This window comes from Oryzias latipes, chromosome 3 (assembly GCF_053564925.1).
Source record: "Oryzias latipes strain Hd-rR chromosome 3, Olatipes_Hd-rR_3.1".
Lineage (NCBI taxonomy): Eukaryota > Metazoa > Chordata > Actinopteri > Beloniformes > Adrianichthyidae > Oryzias > Oryzias latipes.
The window spans coordinates 41783641-41801233 of NC_136239.1; the positions used below are offsets into that span (position 1 = coordinate 41783641).

Sequence of the window (17593 nt, forward strand, 5' to 3'; positions counted from 1 at the left end):
GCTGCTCCCGTCTCCTGTCACACGCGTGTGTAAAAAGGAGAGGGGAGGGGTGGTGTGGGCTCAGGCTGCGAGGTGGAACACGCACGCGGAGCGCTGCAAGCGCCGACTATTGTGTAACAGCAGGATCATGGCCTTTAGATTCCTCAGCTCATGCTAAAAAATGTCATTCTTTATGAACTATTGTAGACATTTTTGATGACGTGTCTTCATTTTCCATCCATGTATTCTTTGTCTGCCTGTGGTTTAGTTGGTGTCAGTATTTGACATACAGACAGCAGGTAATGCAGGAAAACAGCTGCACTTTATGAGATCATAAATAAACAATCATCATTTACAAAAATAATCAGAACAATGTTTTTATCTATTTCTTCAGACTCAAACGTTAAATATATTGGATCTGCTGTGTTCATGTTTCAGATCAATTTACATTTAGTATGATTTATTGATTGAATTGTTTTTCTCTACATCAGTTGGTCAAAATGTTTCTAGTTTAAATAATGAATGACAGATTTTTTATTTCAGGCACTTTAAGCTTCTTTTCTGTTTTAGACTACAACAGGGTTTCTGTGGCTAAATAAAGTTAATATTTGTTGAAAATGGATTTATGTTGCTGGTTTCTTTTGTTAATGTTAATATACAATTTCAGGTATACTTACACAATTTTATAGATACTAACTTAATATATTGTAACCGTGGGAGTGTGAGTGTGTGTATGCATATCGCATTTTCTTTTTCCTAGGGGGGCCTGGCAAGAAATAATTGGGAAGCACTGCCTTAAGGTTTATCTTACACGGTCTCACTCACAGACCAGCATCAACAGGAACTCTAGGAGACGGTGTAGCCCTTCCTCCACCATAGAAGAAGACAGATATAAATGTATGTTTCATGCTGCAATCACACCGGCCGCGTTAAAGAACGAGTTCTACACGCCTTTATGAACGTCCATCCAGCCAATGGTGTACACACTGGATTAGCTCAACACACGCAGGTTATGGGGCAGGGGATTAATCAATATAATGGATTTATTTGAATTCATTGTTTTAGATCATTTATTTTTGGGGGAAATAGAGTAGGAAGGGAAAAAAAACTAAAAACGAATTTGGATTGACAATAGTACATTCCATTTACATGACATCCTTGAGAAGGCCGTATGAGTCTTAAGGGAACAAAAAGGAACAGCTGCGCTTCCCTTAAGATGCAGCTGGTCCTCTCTATGGCTCTATGGACCGGGACAACCCAAAACCCTGCAACAGCTGTATGGTTCAACCAATATACAGGTGCGTGTGGAAGACCAGAGTGTTGGGAAGCAGACGGTCGATCAGAAGATCAGCATTCAGAACTTGAGATTATGCTGCAGACAGTGACACAGATGCAGACATAGGACGCAGACCGAGGACACAGACAGTGCACGCAGACAGTGCACGCAGACAGAGGACGCAGACAGCCCACGCAGACGACACGCGCAGGCAGACAGCGGACGCAGACAGAGAACGAAGAGAGTGCACGCAGACAGAGGACGCAGAAAGTGCATGCAGATGGCATACGCAGACAGTGCACGCAGACAGTGCATTCAGACGGCGCACGCAGACGGCGCACGCAGACGGCGCACGCAGACGGCGCACGCAGACGGCGCACGCAGACGGCGCACGCAGACGGCGCACGCAGACAGTGCACTCAGACTAGGCCTGCACAATATACCGCAAATTTATCGTTATCAGGACATTAAGCTGTGCAATATGCATAACGCAAAAAACGGCAAAAATCGCAATAAATGGTTACCTTAAATGTGCAAAAACAAACTCATTGCAGCTTGAAATATTGAACAAATGAAATAAATCCCTTTATGCATTTAACCAATCGGAAGGACCCGTTTACGTTGTTGATCAATCAGATGAGCCCTTTTATGTTAGATGTTTGACTCCTACGTTGACGAGCGTCATTTGGAGTATAATTTTTAGACTGTTGCAGTGAAATGGAAACGATGTTTTTGGTTGTTTTGCTATTTGTTTATATACCGCGAATTATATCATTATCGCAATATTAATCATCAATATCGCATATCGCGAGTTTTCCTCATATCGTGCAGCCCTAACGCAGACAGTCCATGCAGATGGCACACGCAGACAGAGCACGCAGACGGCACACATAGACGGCACACACAGACAGCGCGTGCACGCGTGTCCATCAGCCGTAAATGAAGTTGCAGCTAGAGCTGCAGACAGAACAGGTTCTTTCTCGGCTGTGAAAGCTTCTGTTCAAACAGCTCATTGTCTCTTCAGTTGTGTTGGATTTTTTCACACCCCTCTATGGCTTTTGTTCTTACATAACACCTCTGTATTTTCATAAATGTGGGAACGGTTGCACGCGTTCATCAATTCTTTTGTGAGTGATGAGAGAGCTGTCCTCCGTGTGAGACGCCGCGCCCGCGTCCGTCTTTGTGTAATCACTGATGCGGCTGAAAGGAGGATAACTGTGAGAGCGAGGCGTCCCTCTGCTCCGTGGAAAAGTACCGCTCCAGGAATGCCAGCAGCTCGTCCGCCCTGCAGCCAATCAGAGCGGACTCCGGCACGCAGCTAAGCCGCGCAGGAAACCCCGTTATTGGACGGATGACCCCCAGTCTGCTGTTCTAGATCCACAGGAACATCCGACCACATTCCTCATGACTTGGGGTGGGGGGTAAACCCAGTGGAATCACTGATGCTCAAAGTCTCGATTAATACCTCAGGACCTTTCTGTAGAAACTACAAAACTACAATTCTTAAAAATGTAAACCGTTTGTGCTTCTGATGGAGATGAAGTGGAACATGAGGAGGAAAGTAAGGAAGAATGTCGTTTTCTCAAAAAACAGATGTGACAAATAATTCTGATTTCAGACCGTTGGAAAGTGTTGAAAAGCAAATCCAAGTTCATCACCGAGACAGCTGCAAAGTTCAGCCGGGTATCAAAGCCAGCAACAACTCCAAGGTTTTTTGTTTTTGTTGAGATTTTATGGCTAATTCAGAGTCACAAAGGATAGCGCGCTACCAGATGAATATGGTCATGACTCAGGGAGGATCCGGTAGGTTGTGCGGACTTCTGTTTGACGAAGATCAAAGCAAAGTTGATCTTTGTGAAACTGAAGCGCTCGGACGTTTGCATTTATTAGGACCAAAGGATTCTGTTCTAAGAATAGTGAAGCCGAGCTGACGAGCTGATTCCATTTTTGATTCTCATCCCTGCATTAAATTAGCAGAAAAGAAAAAAAAATCATCTGTTGATCAGGAAGTTTCCCAGTTTTCCTGATCAAAAGAACTAACCATTACTGACCATACCAGAACAGAACTAACCTTTACTGACCATCCCAGAACAGAATCAATCAATCAATTTATTATTTGTATAGCACTTATAAAAGCCAAGGCAACCAAAGTGCTTAACATAAAATCCAATAAAATCACAAACAATATGATGCAATGAAAAAAAAAACAATAACAATAAAACAAAAAAATCAATTGAAAAATAAACCAATAAAAACAGTAAAAGAACTAACCATTACTGACCATCCCAGGACAGAACTAACCATTACTGACCATCCCAGGACAGAACTAACCATTACTGACCATCCCAGAACAGAACTAACCATTACTGACCATCCCAGGACAGAACTAACCTTTACTGACCATCCCAGAGCAGAACTAACCATTACTGACCATCCCAGGACAGAACTAACCTTTACTGACCATCCCAGGACAGAACTAAACATTACTGACCATCCCAGGACAGAATTAACCATTACTGACCATCCCAGAACAGAACTAACCATTACTGACCATCCCAGGACAGAACTAACCATTACTGACCATCCCAGAACAGAACCAACCATTACTGACCATCCCAGGACAGAACTAACCTTTACTGACCATCCCAGGACAGAACTAACCATTACTGACCATCCCAGGACAGAACTAACCATAACTGACCATCCCAGGACAGAACTAACCATTACTGACCACCCCAGGACAGAACTAACCATAACTGACCATCCCAGGACAGAACTAACCATTACTGACCATCCCAGGACAGAACTAACCTTTACTGACCATCCCAGGACAGAACTAACCATTACTGACCATCCCAGGACAGAACTAACCATTACTGACCATCCCAGGACAGAACTAACCTTTACTGACCATCCCAGGACAGAACTAACCATTACTGACCATCCCAGGACAGAACTAACCTTTACTGACCATCCCAGGACAGAACTAACCTTTACTGACCATCCCAGAACAGAACTAACCATTACTGACCATCCCAGGACAGAACTAACCTTTACTGACCATCCCAGGACAGAACTAACCTTTACTGACCATCCCAGAACAGAACTAACCATTACTGACCATCCCAGGACAGAACTAACCTTTACTGACCATCCCAGGACAGAACTAACCTTTACTGACCATCCCAGGACAGAACTAACCATTACTGACCATCCCAGGACAGAACTAACCATTACTGACCATCCCAGGACAGAACTAACCTTTACTGACCATCCCAGGACAGAACTAACCTTTACTGACCATCCCAGGACAGAACTAACCTTTACTGACCATCCCAGGACAGAACTAACCTTTACTGACCATCCCAGAACAGAACTAACCATTACTGACCATCCCAGGACAGAACTAACCTTTACTGACCATCCCAGGACAGAACTAACCTTTACTGACCATCCCAGAACAGAACTAATTGAAGCTGCAAAGCAAATCGCAAATTTATCGCTATCGCGATATCAAGCTGTTCAATACGCATATTTCAGAAATCTGCAAAAATTGCGATAACTGGTCATCTTAAATGTGCTAAAACAATCTTACCTTAACAATCTTAAAAGCCTGAAGTTTTAACAAATCAAATAAAGCCCTTTATGCGTTTGACCAATCGGATGGCCGCCTCCTATGTAGACGAAGGTCATTTGGATTGTAATGTATGTTGACTCTTATTTGAATTAAACCGTTAAAAGAAGTATTTAGTTGGTTTGCTATTTGTTCATGGATTACAAGATATATGGTCATCACAATGTTCATCGCTAATATTGCAAATTACGAGTTGTCCTCATATCGTGCAGCCCTAGAATAAACCATCACAGACCAACAACGAACCATCCAAGAGTCTCCCTGAACAAACAGAACCCCTAGTTTTCTGCAGCACCAAGTTCGCTCTGGGGAACGTCACACGTCCCGTCACACGTCCCGTCACACGTCCCGTCACACGTTCAGTCACACGTTCCGTCACACATCACGTGTCTGTGTTCAGCTGTTAGATCTGCAAAAGCAGGAAACAGATGAATCTAAAGTTTAGGAAACCTTTTGGTTAATCAAATGATTCCAGGATTTCTCCCTGTAACTGCAGTTGTTTATTTTCTGTCATTTCAGAGTGAAACATAAAAACATTTCTACAGTTACTGGAAAACATCCGTTTTTAGAACCCAAAACATCTGAAGTTTCCCCCGTTTCTCTTTTTTGACTTATCAGCATCAGTAGGAGGTTCTTCTGGTCAGAAACATGGCTGCTCATGAACGCATCCGCGCTCTGCTGGTTTATACAAGTGCTCAAAAAAACAGAGTGAACTTGAACGCAGCTTCAAGCTTTCTGACTCAGACTGCAGAGAGACCAGAATCTGGTTCTGTTCAACAGATCCTGAAAACTGAAGCTTGAGAAGCGAGGATGGGAGGGGACAGGAAGCCGTGTCAGAGCTTGAGTGGGCGGGTTCTCCGTCCGTCAGATACGGACAGAACCGTCCTAACACCACCCCCTGGTGAGGCTTCAGGTCAGGCTTTGGTGGAGCAGAAGAAGAGGACAGTGAAGAAGACAAAAAGCTGCTGCTGAGTCACCTGGAAGCATCCAGAATCATCCTGCAGCTAGTGTGAAACATCTGGATCCAGAACAGAAGAACCCACCAATGTTCTGATCTTCTCCTGAGAATTACAACAATCATCTTTATGACCCCCCCTTTTGAAAGGACTTTGAACAAGTTAGTTTCTTCCATCCAAAGATGTGCATTGGTGTTTTCAGACCATTCCAGCCCTCAGAATCGGCTCCAGACGGTAACTGGACAGGATGCTGGAGCTTCAGGGGACTCTGCAGCTGCTGCGGCGAGCTTCCACGGAGGGCGAGGCCGCGATTCACCGGATCAACTGGGAGCAGCAGCTGAGGGCGGCGATGACGCTCAGACTCTTCACCGCTCAGACACGCCTGCTGCTCTCACATCTGCTGGTGGAGGAATCTCCACAGCATTCCTGCTTCCACTAAACATCTAAGGAATGTGGCGGTGGCCAGAGACGTTTTCACGGGTAAACGATAGAAAAGCTGAACTTCATTCTTACAGTTTGAGGAAGAGCTTTGACATAATCCCTACAAAAAGAGAGGAGTGACCCGAAGTTCTTCTAAAAAAGGAGTTTTCAGCCTGATTCAGATTTTAAGTGATGAAGTTTTTGGATCAACTGCAGATGGAGACGTTGGAAATGTGGAGCAACCAGACGTAGCAAAGAGATTCTAAACATGTTTACAGAAAAATCACACATGAAATCCTCAATTTCCCATGAGTCTCTGCAGGAGAGCAGAGTTTAGAAAAACAATGTCAACAGAAAAAACTAAATGGATTCCCGTAATCTATAGACCAATTCTCCTTTGGTAGCTCAATAAGGACCAAACAGCAGAAATCAGCTAAAACCAATGTTGTTCTCTGATGATAGAAAAGGTTACTGAACGCTGCAGCTGCTTAGACACGTGATCTTCTTAACGAACGCTTCATTTTAGAAATGGCTAATAAGGTAATAAATGACCAAATTCAAGGTGGACTCTATTCTAAATGATTTAGTTTAAATGTAAATAAAGCACAGTTTAAGTGAAAAACAAAAAAATCCTTTTAGCTGAAGGGTCTTTTTCAGAGAGCATGAGATGGATTCATGTTTGAGAAAGTATAAAAGAGAGCAAACCTGACGGACAAACAGGAAGTTTCTGAAGGACAAGAGCATTCTGAAAGCAGAAACGCTGAAAGCAGGAGAATCTGGACGGTCATAGAACTAATAACTGTCCGTTTTCAGAGTTTAGCACTGACTCACTTCCCTCCACACAACATTAATGACAGTCAATCCTTTCAGCTCTGAACACGCTGCTACACAACTCCCAGTTACACAACTCAATAGCTGCAGGGCCAACACAACAGTCACACCCACACCAGACACCCAGACAGCTAAAGGCTGCAGGTTACACTTCCTGTGTGTGTGGCAGCAGAAAACGCTGCACAATCCAGATGAACAAACAACACACAGCAGCACCATAAAGGCCTTCTCTTTATCTGATAATGATCTCACTGAGGAATGAAAAATATTTTCTCACAAAAACAAAAAGATTCAAAGAAGAGCTGGGTGATAGGGCCAAAAAGAATATCTCCGACTTTTCCACACCAAATTCCAATTTTTCCCCTTCCTTTAACTTCTTAAACAATAATTACAAATGTCAGAATGTATTTAACAAAAACTATTTTATCTCAGCATCTCCTTTTGAAATGTGCTCAAACACAGAGTTCAGCTAAATTACAGAAGTGGTATTAATGTTTGTAGAGCTGCCGCTAGCTTGAGCCTATCAGACGGAAAAACGCTTCTGGCTCTCGTTTCAGGTGTTTGCCGTACTCCCACTTTTGGCAGCTGCATTTTGCTATGTCTGGTCTCCAGGTTTAAAGTCACAACCCCAGAGGTCAACATTTTCCACGGCCGGTGGGTTTGTTTTATCTCTACATTCACAGTTTTACCGGACAAAGTATTTCATCATTTTACTGGAGGTTTCATTTTATTTTTGTGATATTGTGTTGAATGCAAAGAGAGAGGACGTCACAACATAACGACAACATCAGATAAAAAAAGTGTAAAGTGATTTCTAATCTGCCTTTGCTCGCTGCTTTTGGCATTTTCACACGGTCATTAAAGTCTTTTATTTTCTATCACAAATGAGCTGTTTCTTCTCTTCAGCACAGCTAAAAGCCAGTCAGTCACCTGTAGCCAACTGATAAAAAAGAAAATTCTTTTCTTCATGAACTCTCTAAGTCATTTATAGATGGTATGAACACATCTTTAGTCTCATCTAGCTGTAAACTCAACTTAAAACCTGCTGAGAAAACAAGGACAGATTTGCTAAGGGGCAGGAGATTAACAATAAATGCACTTTCCTCTAATTACGCCTCAGGGTAGGGCAGGGCGATAAAACGATATATATTGCGATACTTTTATTTTGAAGGGTCTGAGTTGTGAGCATTTCCTTGGTTTTTGGCGAGGAAAAGTTAGTGGGCTAGTCGCCACATGGCGAGTAAACGTTTGCGTGAAAGTAGTCATGTTTATTTTGGTGAATTTCTTTTGTCCTCTCCTCCTCTCCAGTCTGTGGCTGTGAGACTCGGTTCACGCCGTGGTCACTTCACCTGTGAGTGGCGTTCAGTTTAACCTGATGAAACAGCAGTTTTAGCAGCGTCCAGTCAGAAGTGGAGGATAACGCTGCTTCACTTACAGCAGCAACAGACAGAGGAATAAAAAGTGTTGATGTGGAGGCAGCGCTGTTGTTGGACGCTAATTCTATGATGCTAACGATGCTATGCTAACCAGCTGTTCCGTCTGTCAGCTAAATGTAAAAAAACAGAGCGGTTTACAGTCTGACAGTATTTTCACAGACCGCACTTTAAGACATGGCGGATAAATAATACAACCAAATGAAGTCATAGGGTGTTAATAACAGCACTTTTCTCTAAATATTAACAGAACTGAATCAACCGTGTTTTAGCAGCGTCAAAGAGCCGGTGTTACACCCCCCCCCCCCCCCCCTTCATGAGAGCTGCAGCTTTGATGCTAATGATTTATAATCAAAAACTTTATAGTGTTTTCATGCTGTCATTTGTTATGGGTTAATATAAAATGTGATAAACTGGAGGCAGAATTTGGAAATCTATCATAAATCTTTCCTTGTTAGAATTTGAGCTTCCACTTAGATGACAATAAAGATGTGTTCCTACCATTTATAAATTACTTTTATGCAGTTTCATTATCACAACACCCGGATAGTGTCATTATTTGGCCAATTAAAAATGTTTGGCTGCTAGATTTTTGTATCTACTTGGCCGGTGACTCATGTCAGCCCGTGTGGAAGTATTACTGTTGTTTAAAATTAAATACACATTTAAAAATAAAAAAGAATCTGACAAAAAACAGAGTAAGGTGCAGGAAGCATGTTCCTTCTACAACTGGAAATACCACCAACCGTTTTTATCACCTGAAGCAACAAACATGTTCAATCTTAAGGCCCGTTCACACCGGGACGAATTTCGCGCGCGATTTTCGCCGACGTTTAACGCCTCGTGACTAAACAAAGGGCACCAATGAGAGTGTGCACACCGACGCGAAAAAACGCCACGCGTCAAAGCGTCAAAAAAAACCCGACTCGGGTTCGTTTTTTTGTTTTGACGTGGCGCGTCCAAATCTATTCGACCAATGAGAACGGCCTTTTTGCACACATGTCTGTAGCTTCTGAAGTTACAGTAAAACACAACTTGGGGGCGCTCAAACACAAAACTGCCTTTCTGAGCACACATACCAGCGAAGAAGATAGACGCCAAGTAGCGTCTACACTGCCGTGAAGAAATAATGACGGACATTCTAAAATATCCCCGAACCAAGCACCAGTTGGAGCTACTGGTGCTTGAAATATTCATGTTTTCTTTGTATTATTCTGACAAGCGCGTAAATACTTGCTCTCTTCTTCTGAGGGAAAAGTGAGTTTAAGAAGCGTAAAGTTGAGCAGCGCCACCTTGTAGTTGTAGAGTATTTCTGTTTACATTAAGCGCCATCTAATGTCAGGGAATGAAATTGCATGTTCGCTCGGCTCATCGTCAGCGAAAATCGCCTGGGTGTGAACACAAAAAACGCTGGCGAATAACGCCTGGCGAGTATTTGTCCCGTTGTGTACGGGCCTTTAGACTGAAATAAAACAGGATTCTCCAAAAAAACCACAAAGGTCAGACCTGCACAGCAGCAACAGCATAACTACCAGAAAAAACTCTGAATTTGTTTTTAGTTCCTAGATTATTCAAAGGAGATTTACTAAAATGTTTGTCACTTTTATGTTTGCTCTGTAAAACTTAAAAACACTAGAATTTATTTGTAGAATTAATGTTTTGTTTGTGAATGGAATTGATCTATCATTATGTAGAAGAAACCATTTCTGTAAATCTATTTATCAGACCCGTTTAAACGCCAAAGGTGCGCTAATGGCTAACACAATACGCCCCCTCAGTGGTTACATGGTGAACTGACCTAAGTCAGTCCATTGGTTTTCAAATCAGCATCAATCTAGAAGTTTGTTTCCGTTCGCGCTCCTTTCTAGGGTTTCGTTCTGCTGTCGTCAGCTTTGGCGCTTCAAGCTAAGCTAACCAGTTTAGCCGGCTAAAGCTAACTCTCCTAGCTAAAGGAGCTGAGTACGAGTCTTCGCCGACAGCTCGCAGCTTATGCGAACACCACCGCCACGGTTGAACTTGTGTGTTAGACATGCTAACGTGCAGGTGTGAACTCACCTGGCCAAACGCCTCCTCCGCCGCCTTCAGGGTTACACTAACAGGAACGGCAGAAGAAAAAAAAACGGGGGCCGCGCGCGCGAGCCTCTCTTCCCGCCGTCATGAGCCTTTTCACTCACTTCCACCTGGTTTTTTCCTCACTTGCGTGTCCCGACGTCCTCGCACTCGGGGTCACCTGTCCGCCGGCGTCCACCTTGGTCACGCGGATGGCGCTCTAACGGTCAGGGGTGACGGTTGGTCGCGCTTTCCCGCCCAACTGAAGGAGAACTTCCATGTTTGTAAAACCACGAAGCTAAAGTTTAAACTAAAACGGATCGTATCAGCGATTTAACAGCACTAAATTCCCTTAAAACATATGTTTAAAAATCTGCCGACTAACATTATTCCGCCCTGAAGCTGCAGTTCCAAGAGGCGATCCTGTGAATCACGTGATCCTCTCATTCTGAGTGAAGCGCCCCCTGGAGGTCAGAAAGGAAAGTGACTCTGTGAGCTTGAACTCTTCAGGAATGGTCTCTTGCATGGAAAATGCAGCATGGTTTGTCTGTTGATGTTTAATGTCGGCAGCAGGGATGGGATCCATCCTGAAACCGCCAGGATGGATCTGAGGATCTCAGGTGACCATCGTGGGCCCTCATCTGTGTCCCAAAAACATCCAAACACTAAGTCTCAATCTCAGTTTCCTTCAACAACTTAGACAGTGGAGAGGAGGTAATCTGAGAGAGATGATCACAGATTACAGAAACTCAGCAGAAGAACAGGTGGGGGGGGGGGACTCCAATTCTAGAAGAAAAGCTGCAAATCATCCAGTTAAACTGGGAGCAGCTTTCAGGCTCTGGTGGTTCTATTTCTACTGTTTCTGTATGAATAAATCCATAAAGCTACTATTCATTATTCTTAAATTAACCTTGAAGTAAGAACAATGTTCGAATGATGGCTTTTAAAGTCATTTACCTTTTTTATTTTGTTTGTTTGTTTTAGGTAGCAGCAAATTGACAGCAGACATTAATAGTAATAATAATAATGAAGATAAATGCGATAACAGAAAACAGTAGCCAAATTTGACCCAGTGAGTTCTCCAGAAAGTGCATTCACACCACATTTTAAGACTTTTTCTAAAGAAAAACACGATTTATAAAACTTGATTCAGAAAATGATGAACTGTGTTCCTCAAACAGCAAGAACTGGTAGAAACCGGCTAAAACAAACGTTAGCATTGAGCTGAACGAGACTTACAGACCAGCTCCAAACAACATCAAAGCATCAAATGACTCCAAAGAAGAGAAACAAGTGCATAAACTGGAGGCTCTAGTCGAGGTGCTAACGCTACACTTTTGGCCAAAAATAATAAAGTGTCCAGACGGAGGTTGTGGGTAAAAATCCCCTGTCGAGTCAAATTAACCCTTGTGGTGTCATAGATGACCCCCCCCCCCCTTCCATTGACGTGTTCTCTCTACCATGACAAAGGTGGATAAAGGTGGAAAGATTTCATGTCATCCATGGACACCAGTGAGGATCACAAATCATTGACGAAAAAAGGTTCAGAGCACTGTCTAGTGGGTCTAGATGACCCCACTCCCGACGTTAAAGTGCCTAGGATAGAACAAGGGTTACGTGTTTAAAAAAGGGGAGCTGAGGCCTTCCTGTTCTACAAAAAGGAAATGGGCAGCAGTGCTTCCCGCCACACTCAGCTACCAGTTAGACATGAACTGAATGTTTAACTTGGAGCAAAGAAGTCCTTCCTTCTTGAATTCAACCTAAAACCTTTTGAACATCATGAATTAAACCAAGCAAAGGTTGAGCATGAATGTCTTTAATGAGCAGAGCTGTTTGACATCAACACGTTTCTGGACAAATGTTTTCCAGACGCAGAAAGATGACCTTTCCTCCCTCTGAATGATCCTTCAGGAGAATCCGTGACAGAGCAGAGCCGGCCTCCACGGCTGCGGTGGAAGGACGCCTGATGCTACACAGTAAGGCAAAAACAGCCTTTGGCAAAGCAAGACACCAGTAAAGGCACAACTTCACAACAGAAAGGACACGCAGCCACAGCAGGAAGGAAGATTTGCTCTTCAAGCACACCAGCTACACGTTTAGATCTGACACCAGGGCTGTTTGATGAATCGGTTTCTATCCCTACCATCCAACCAGATCCATCTGATAAAAATCCTTTCAAAAGGATTTACATCGATAATCAATGTTGGAAAATACCATTTAGATTGAAACGTGGTGGGTTTATTTTACTGTAAGGACCAATCACAGCGGACAACACACGCATGATGTCATGAACACGGATCAGTCCATCATTCCAGTCCAATGTGTGGACAGACTGTGAATAAAGTCATGTGACCATCCAGGGTCTAGAAGGTTCTAAGAATGTTCCCTTTGGATTCTCTGGATGTGGAAAAACAACAGTGGGGATCTTCAGGAAACTAACATGTGAATGGATTTGACATTCATTCTAGTTTACTTGTTGGTTTGGACACAGATTTCATTTAACTTGATGATCTGGAAGAAATCCAAGAATCTGGAAAACTGTTCAGGAGCAGGAATTTTTGTCTGGAAGTTTGGATGAAGATGATCTGGATCCACTTTAGGACAGAGGATCTGGATCCCCTTTAGGGCAGAGGATCTGGATCCCCTTTAGGACAGAGGATCTGGATCCCCTTTAGGACAGAGGATCTGGATCCCCTTTAGGGCAGAGGATCTGGATCCCCTTTAGGACAGATGATCTGGATCCACTTTAGGGCAGAGGATCTGGATCCCCTTTAGGGCAGAGGATCTGGATCCCCTTTAGGACAGAGGATCGGATCGGTCAGAATGAACAAATCAACTATGAATTGAATTGTCAACCACAAATTATGATATGAATGGAATTGTCATTAAAATTTGATACGAGAAGCTTTAAGAGAACAAAGCTCCTGCCAGCTGAGGAGAAAACAAAGACCTCCACCCAGCAGGGGGCGCCACTGCCAAGACCCTTCTGCATTTATCCCAAATTTGAAATGAATACTTCCTTTAATCTTCCGTTTCATCACAGCTGAGCACCAAAAGACATTCACCGATACGTCAGACGTTAAGTTTGGACATTTATTTTGAATCAGGCTGTTTTAAATGACCCTCAATACCATACAAGGACGTCCCTGTAAAAACCAAAGCCGGACGCTTTTTCTACTGAAACCTGTTGGGACATAAAGGCTGTTCTTTAAGGAACAGAGTGACCGCTGCTGGAGACGTCCTCTAGTTTCTCCTCTGAGGACGGCAGACGAAGACTCCGTCTGACAGTCAGTTTTTCACCTCAACCACCACTAAAAACCAGGAGTTACTGGTTTCTAGGTTAACTTCCCCTTGTTTGTCTTTACACTCTATTATCAGGACGTTGCCGAGTTGGGCGGAGATAACTCCGGTCACATCCCACTTCCTTTTCAGGGTGCAGAATCCAGCGGCTGACGTCAGCCGCTCTGTCAGAGTTTGCATGTTTGTTGGACGTTTTCCTGACGTTTCAGAGGCAAAAGACTTTAGAGGAAACAAAGTCAAGAGAGCATAACGACAGAAGGTTAAGGCTGAACATGAGGCCCTGAAAAAAAACACTAAAAACTGACAATTCAATTTACCAAATGGTATGAATATGACCTTTAAACTCAGTGATTTCCTGCCTTGCTCGGGTTACCGTGACAACGGGGCGGAGCCGGGCTCACAGTTTGCATTTTGTGCTTTTGTTCTGACTGCTCCTCGTGACAAAGCAACGTTAAGACGTACATTTCTTTTCTGACCTGACTCCAAGACATTTTTCTGGAGTTTTTTTAGAGAATTACGACTCTGATGTGAAGCACAAGTTATTTGTACTCTTCCTAGCTATCAGCTGATGTTGCAGCCAGTGACTCTGCCCCTCCCACACACAGCTGTATAAGGTGCATTCACGAATTTCTGCAGGTGGAGTAGAGTTTACTTCTCTGTGAAAGTGTTTCAGACATCCTGAAGAGCATTGTTGAAGTACAACTTTAAAAAAAGGTGATGTCAGCGTTGGAGCTCGCCTGCATCTTTACAGGAATTTAAAGCATTCGGCCAAAGCGGGTCTTAAGCTGACTTCGTGAAGATGCTGGCATTACATTCAATAAAAACTAATATTGATCATCTTTGAGGTTGAAATAAAATCTACTTTCATCCTTAAATTGTGTTTACAAGAAAAGTTAAAAGGTTTTACAATCTCAATATTATGATCTGTCTTTCCACGCTGCTTACAGTTGACCTCTGAACTGGATTGTAGCTTTGAGATCATACTGGACACATTTTGGGATATTTTCTTCTCAGACAGACCATAATATCATTGTGATTGTAGTTCTTTCTGAATCTGTCGTGTGGTGGCAGTAAAATATGTGGCTGCAGATCAGAGTCGGAGATAAATTTACTGTGAAATCTGCTGAAGTCCTCTGAACGCCAGGAGACAGCCGCTGAGGCCGGAACGGCGAGCAGCACTGTTTTTGTGTGGATTAGACTGTAGGGAGGCGGGGCCGTTCCGTTGTGGTCAAGAAGACAAGCTCCTCCCCCAAGTGTGTTGTCCTCCACATCTACAGCTGGGTGGGGCCTCGACTTGGAGGCTCAGTACTGCCAGGAGGGGGCGCTGCCACCAGGCTCCTCAGGTAGACACAGGGGTTTCTTCTCCTCCCAGAGCCTGGCGGAGGTGGGGGAGGGGGCGGAGGCAAGGCCCCGGGGATTTTAGAAGGGGACATGAGCGGCCTCATTTCCTGTGATGCTCCTCCCCCCATCTCCTCTTCTTCATCATCTTCCTCCAAATTCGTCTTCTTCTTCTTTTCTGGGAAGCAGAAGGAGCTCTGTAACACCTGAGCGGCGATGGAGGTAGTGCTTCCCGCCACACTGCCCGGCGGTGTGTAGGAGGCAGGTCGGGGTCCTCCCAGCCTGAAGAGGGCGCTGACGCGAGGGTGGACCGCCTCAGGGGGGGCAGGTGGGGAGGAGACGCTCTCCAAGGAGGAAATACTCTGATTCCAAGCCTGCTGAAGGTCCACAGGGATGATTTTGGTGGCCTCCAAGGACACGCAGGGAGGGGGCGAGCCCACGCTGCCCTTCCACGGCAGATGGTTGTCTCCACCGGGGGGGGGTCCTGGTTCAGCTGGTGGACTTGGACAGACCTCCAGAGCTGCTGGGACTAAACCAGAAGAGAAAAATGCAAAGGTTACCACGGCTACTGTGATTCACGCTAACAACTGTAACTGTTGGAATGTGAGTGAAAGCTCTGCTGTGGCCAGGAACCCTCACTCCACAACGCTAAGGAGGTCTACGAGGACGTCCATCAGTACGTCTACGAGGACGTCCATCAGAACACTAGGAGGAAGTCCATCAGTACGTCCACGAGGACGTCCATCAGTACGTCTACGAGGACGTCCATCAGTATGTCTACGAGGACGTCCATCAGTACGTCTACGAGGACGTCCATCAGAACACTAGGAGGAAGTCCATCAGTACGTCCACGAGGACGTCCATCAGTACGTCTGCGAGGACGTCCATCAGTACGTCTACGAGGACGTCCATCAGTACGTCTACGAGGACGTCCATCAGAACACTAGGAGGAAGTCCATCAGTACGTCCACGAGGACGTCCATCAGTACGTCTACGAGGACGTCCATCAATTTGTCTACGAGGACGTCCATCGGTACGTCTACGAGGACGTCCATCAGTACGTCTACGAGGACGTCCATCAGAACACTAGGAGGAAGTCCATCAGTACGTCCACGAGGACGTCCATCAGTACGTCCACGAGGACGTCCATCAGTACGTCCACGAGGACGTCCATCAGTACGTCTACGAGGACGTCCATCAGTACGTCTACGAGGACGTCCATCAGAACACTAGGAGGAAGTCCATCAGTACGTCCACGAGGACGTCCATCAGTACGTCTACGAGGACGTCCATCAGTACGTCTACGAGGACGTCCATCAGTACGTCTACGAGGACGTCCATCAGAACACTAGGAGGAAGTCCATCAGTACGTCCACGAGGACGTCCATCAGTACGTCTACGAGGACGTCCATCAATTTGTCTACGAGGACGTCCATCGGTACGTCTACGAGGACGTCCATCAGAACACTAGGAGGAAGTCTATCAGTACCTCCACGAGGACGTCCATCAGTACGTCTACGAGGACGTCCATCAGTACGTCTACGAGGATGTCCATCAGAACACTAGGAGGAAGTCCATCAGTTCGTCCACGAGGACGTCCATCAGTACGTCTATCGGTACGTCTACGAGGAGGTCAATCTGTACGTCTACGAGGACGTCCATCGGTACGTCTACGAGGAGGTCAATCTGTACGTCTACAAGGACGTCCATTGGGAAGTCTACGAGGAGGTCAATCTGTATGTCTACAAGGACGTCCATTGGGAAGTCTATGAGGACATCCATCACTACATCTATGAGGAAGTCCATCTGTACGTCTACGAGGACGTCCATCGGCACATCTACGAGGAGGTCCATCAGTACGTCTACGAGGACGTCCATTGGGAAGTCTACGAGGACATCCATCACTACATCTATGAGGAAGTCCATCTGTACGTCTACGAGGACGTCCATCGGCACGTCTACGAGGAGGTCCATCTGTACGTCTACGAGGACGTCCATCGGTACGTCTACGAAGAGGTCAATCTGTATGTCTACAAGGACGTCCATTGGGAAGTCTACGAGGACATCCATCACTACATCTATGGGGAAGTCCATCTGTACGTCTACGAGGAGATCCATCGGTACGTCTACGAGGAGGTCAATCTGTACGTCTACGAGGAAGTCCATCGGTACGTCTACGAGGAGGTCAATCTGTACGTCTACAAGGACGTCCATTGGGAAGTCTACGAGGAGGTCAATCTGTATGTCTACAAGGACGTCCATTGGGAAGTCTACAAGGACATCCATCACTACATCTATGAAAAAGTCCATCTGTACGTCTACGAGGACGTCCATCGGCACGTCTACGAGGAGGTCCATCTGTACGTCTACGAGGAAG

The 17593-nt window shown here is 44.9% G+C and overlaps 2 protein-coding genes across 10 annotated transcripts in view; both read right to left on the reverse strand.

Annotated features, from left to right (window-relative positions):
- The window catches only part of plekhg4 (pleckstrin homology domain containing, family G (with RhoGef domain) member 4), a 57880-nt gene extending 46829 nt beyond the window's left edge, over positions 1-11051 (reverse strand). For 6 of the 9 annotated variants that reach the window (XR_013654977.1, XR_013654976.1, XR_013654975.1 and 3 more), the window contains exon 1: positions 10585-10813. The gene's annotated coding sequence lies outside the window, so the exon portion shown is untranslated. Of the gene's footprint in view, positions 1-10584 lie in introns of all 9 variants that reach the window. The other 3 variants (XM_078944764.1, XM_078944768.1, XM_023953781.2) reach the window with 3 other exon arrangements.
- Positions 11052-12378: 1327 nt separating this feature from the next.
- slc9a5 (solute carrier family 9 member A5) overlaps positions 12379-17593 on the reverse strand; it is a 30945-nt gene continuing 25730 nt past the window's right edge. The window contains exon 16 of the mRNA XM_023953783.2: positions 12379-15745. Coding sequence (XP_023809551.1) covers positions 15150-15745 — 596 coding nt within the window. The 3' untranslated portion in view covers positions 12379-15149. The remainder of the gene's footprint in view (positions 15746-17593) is intronic.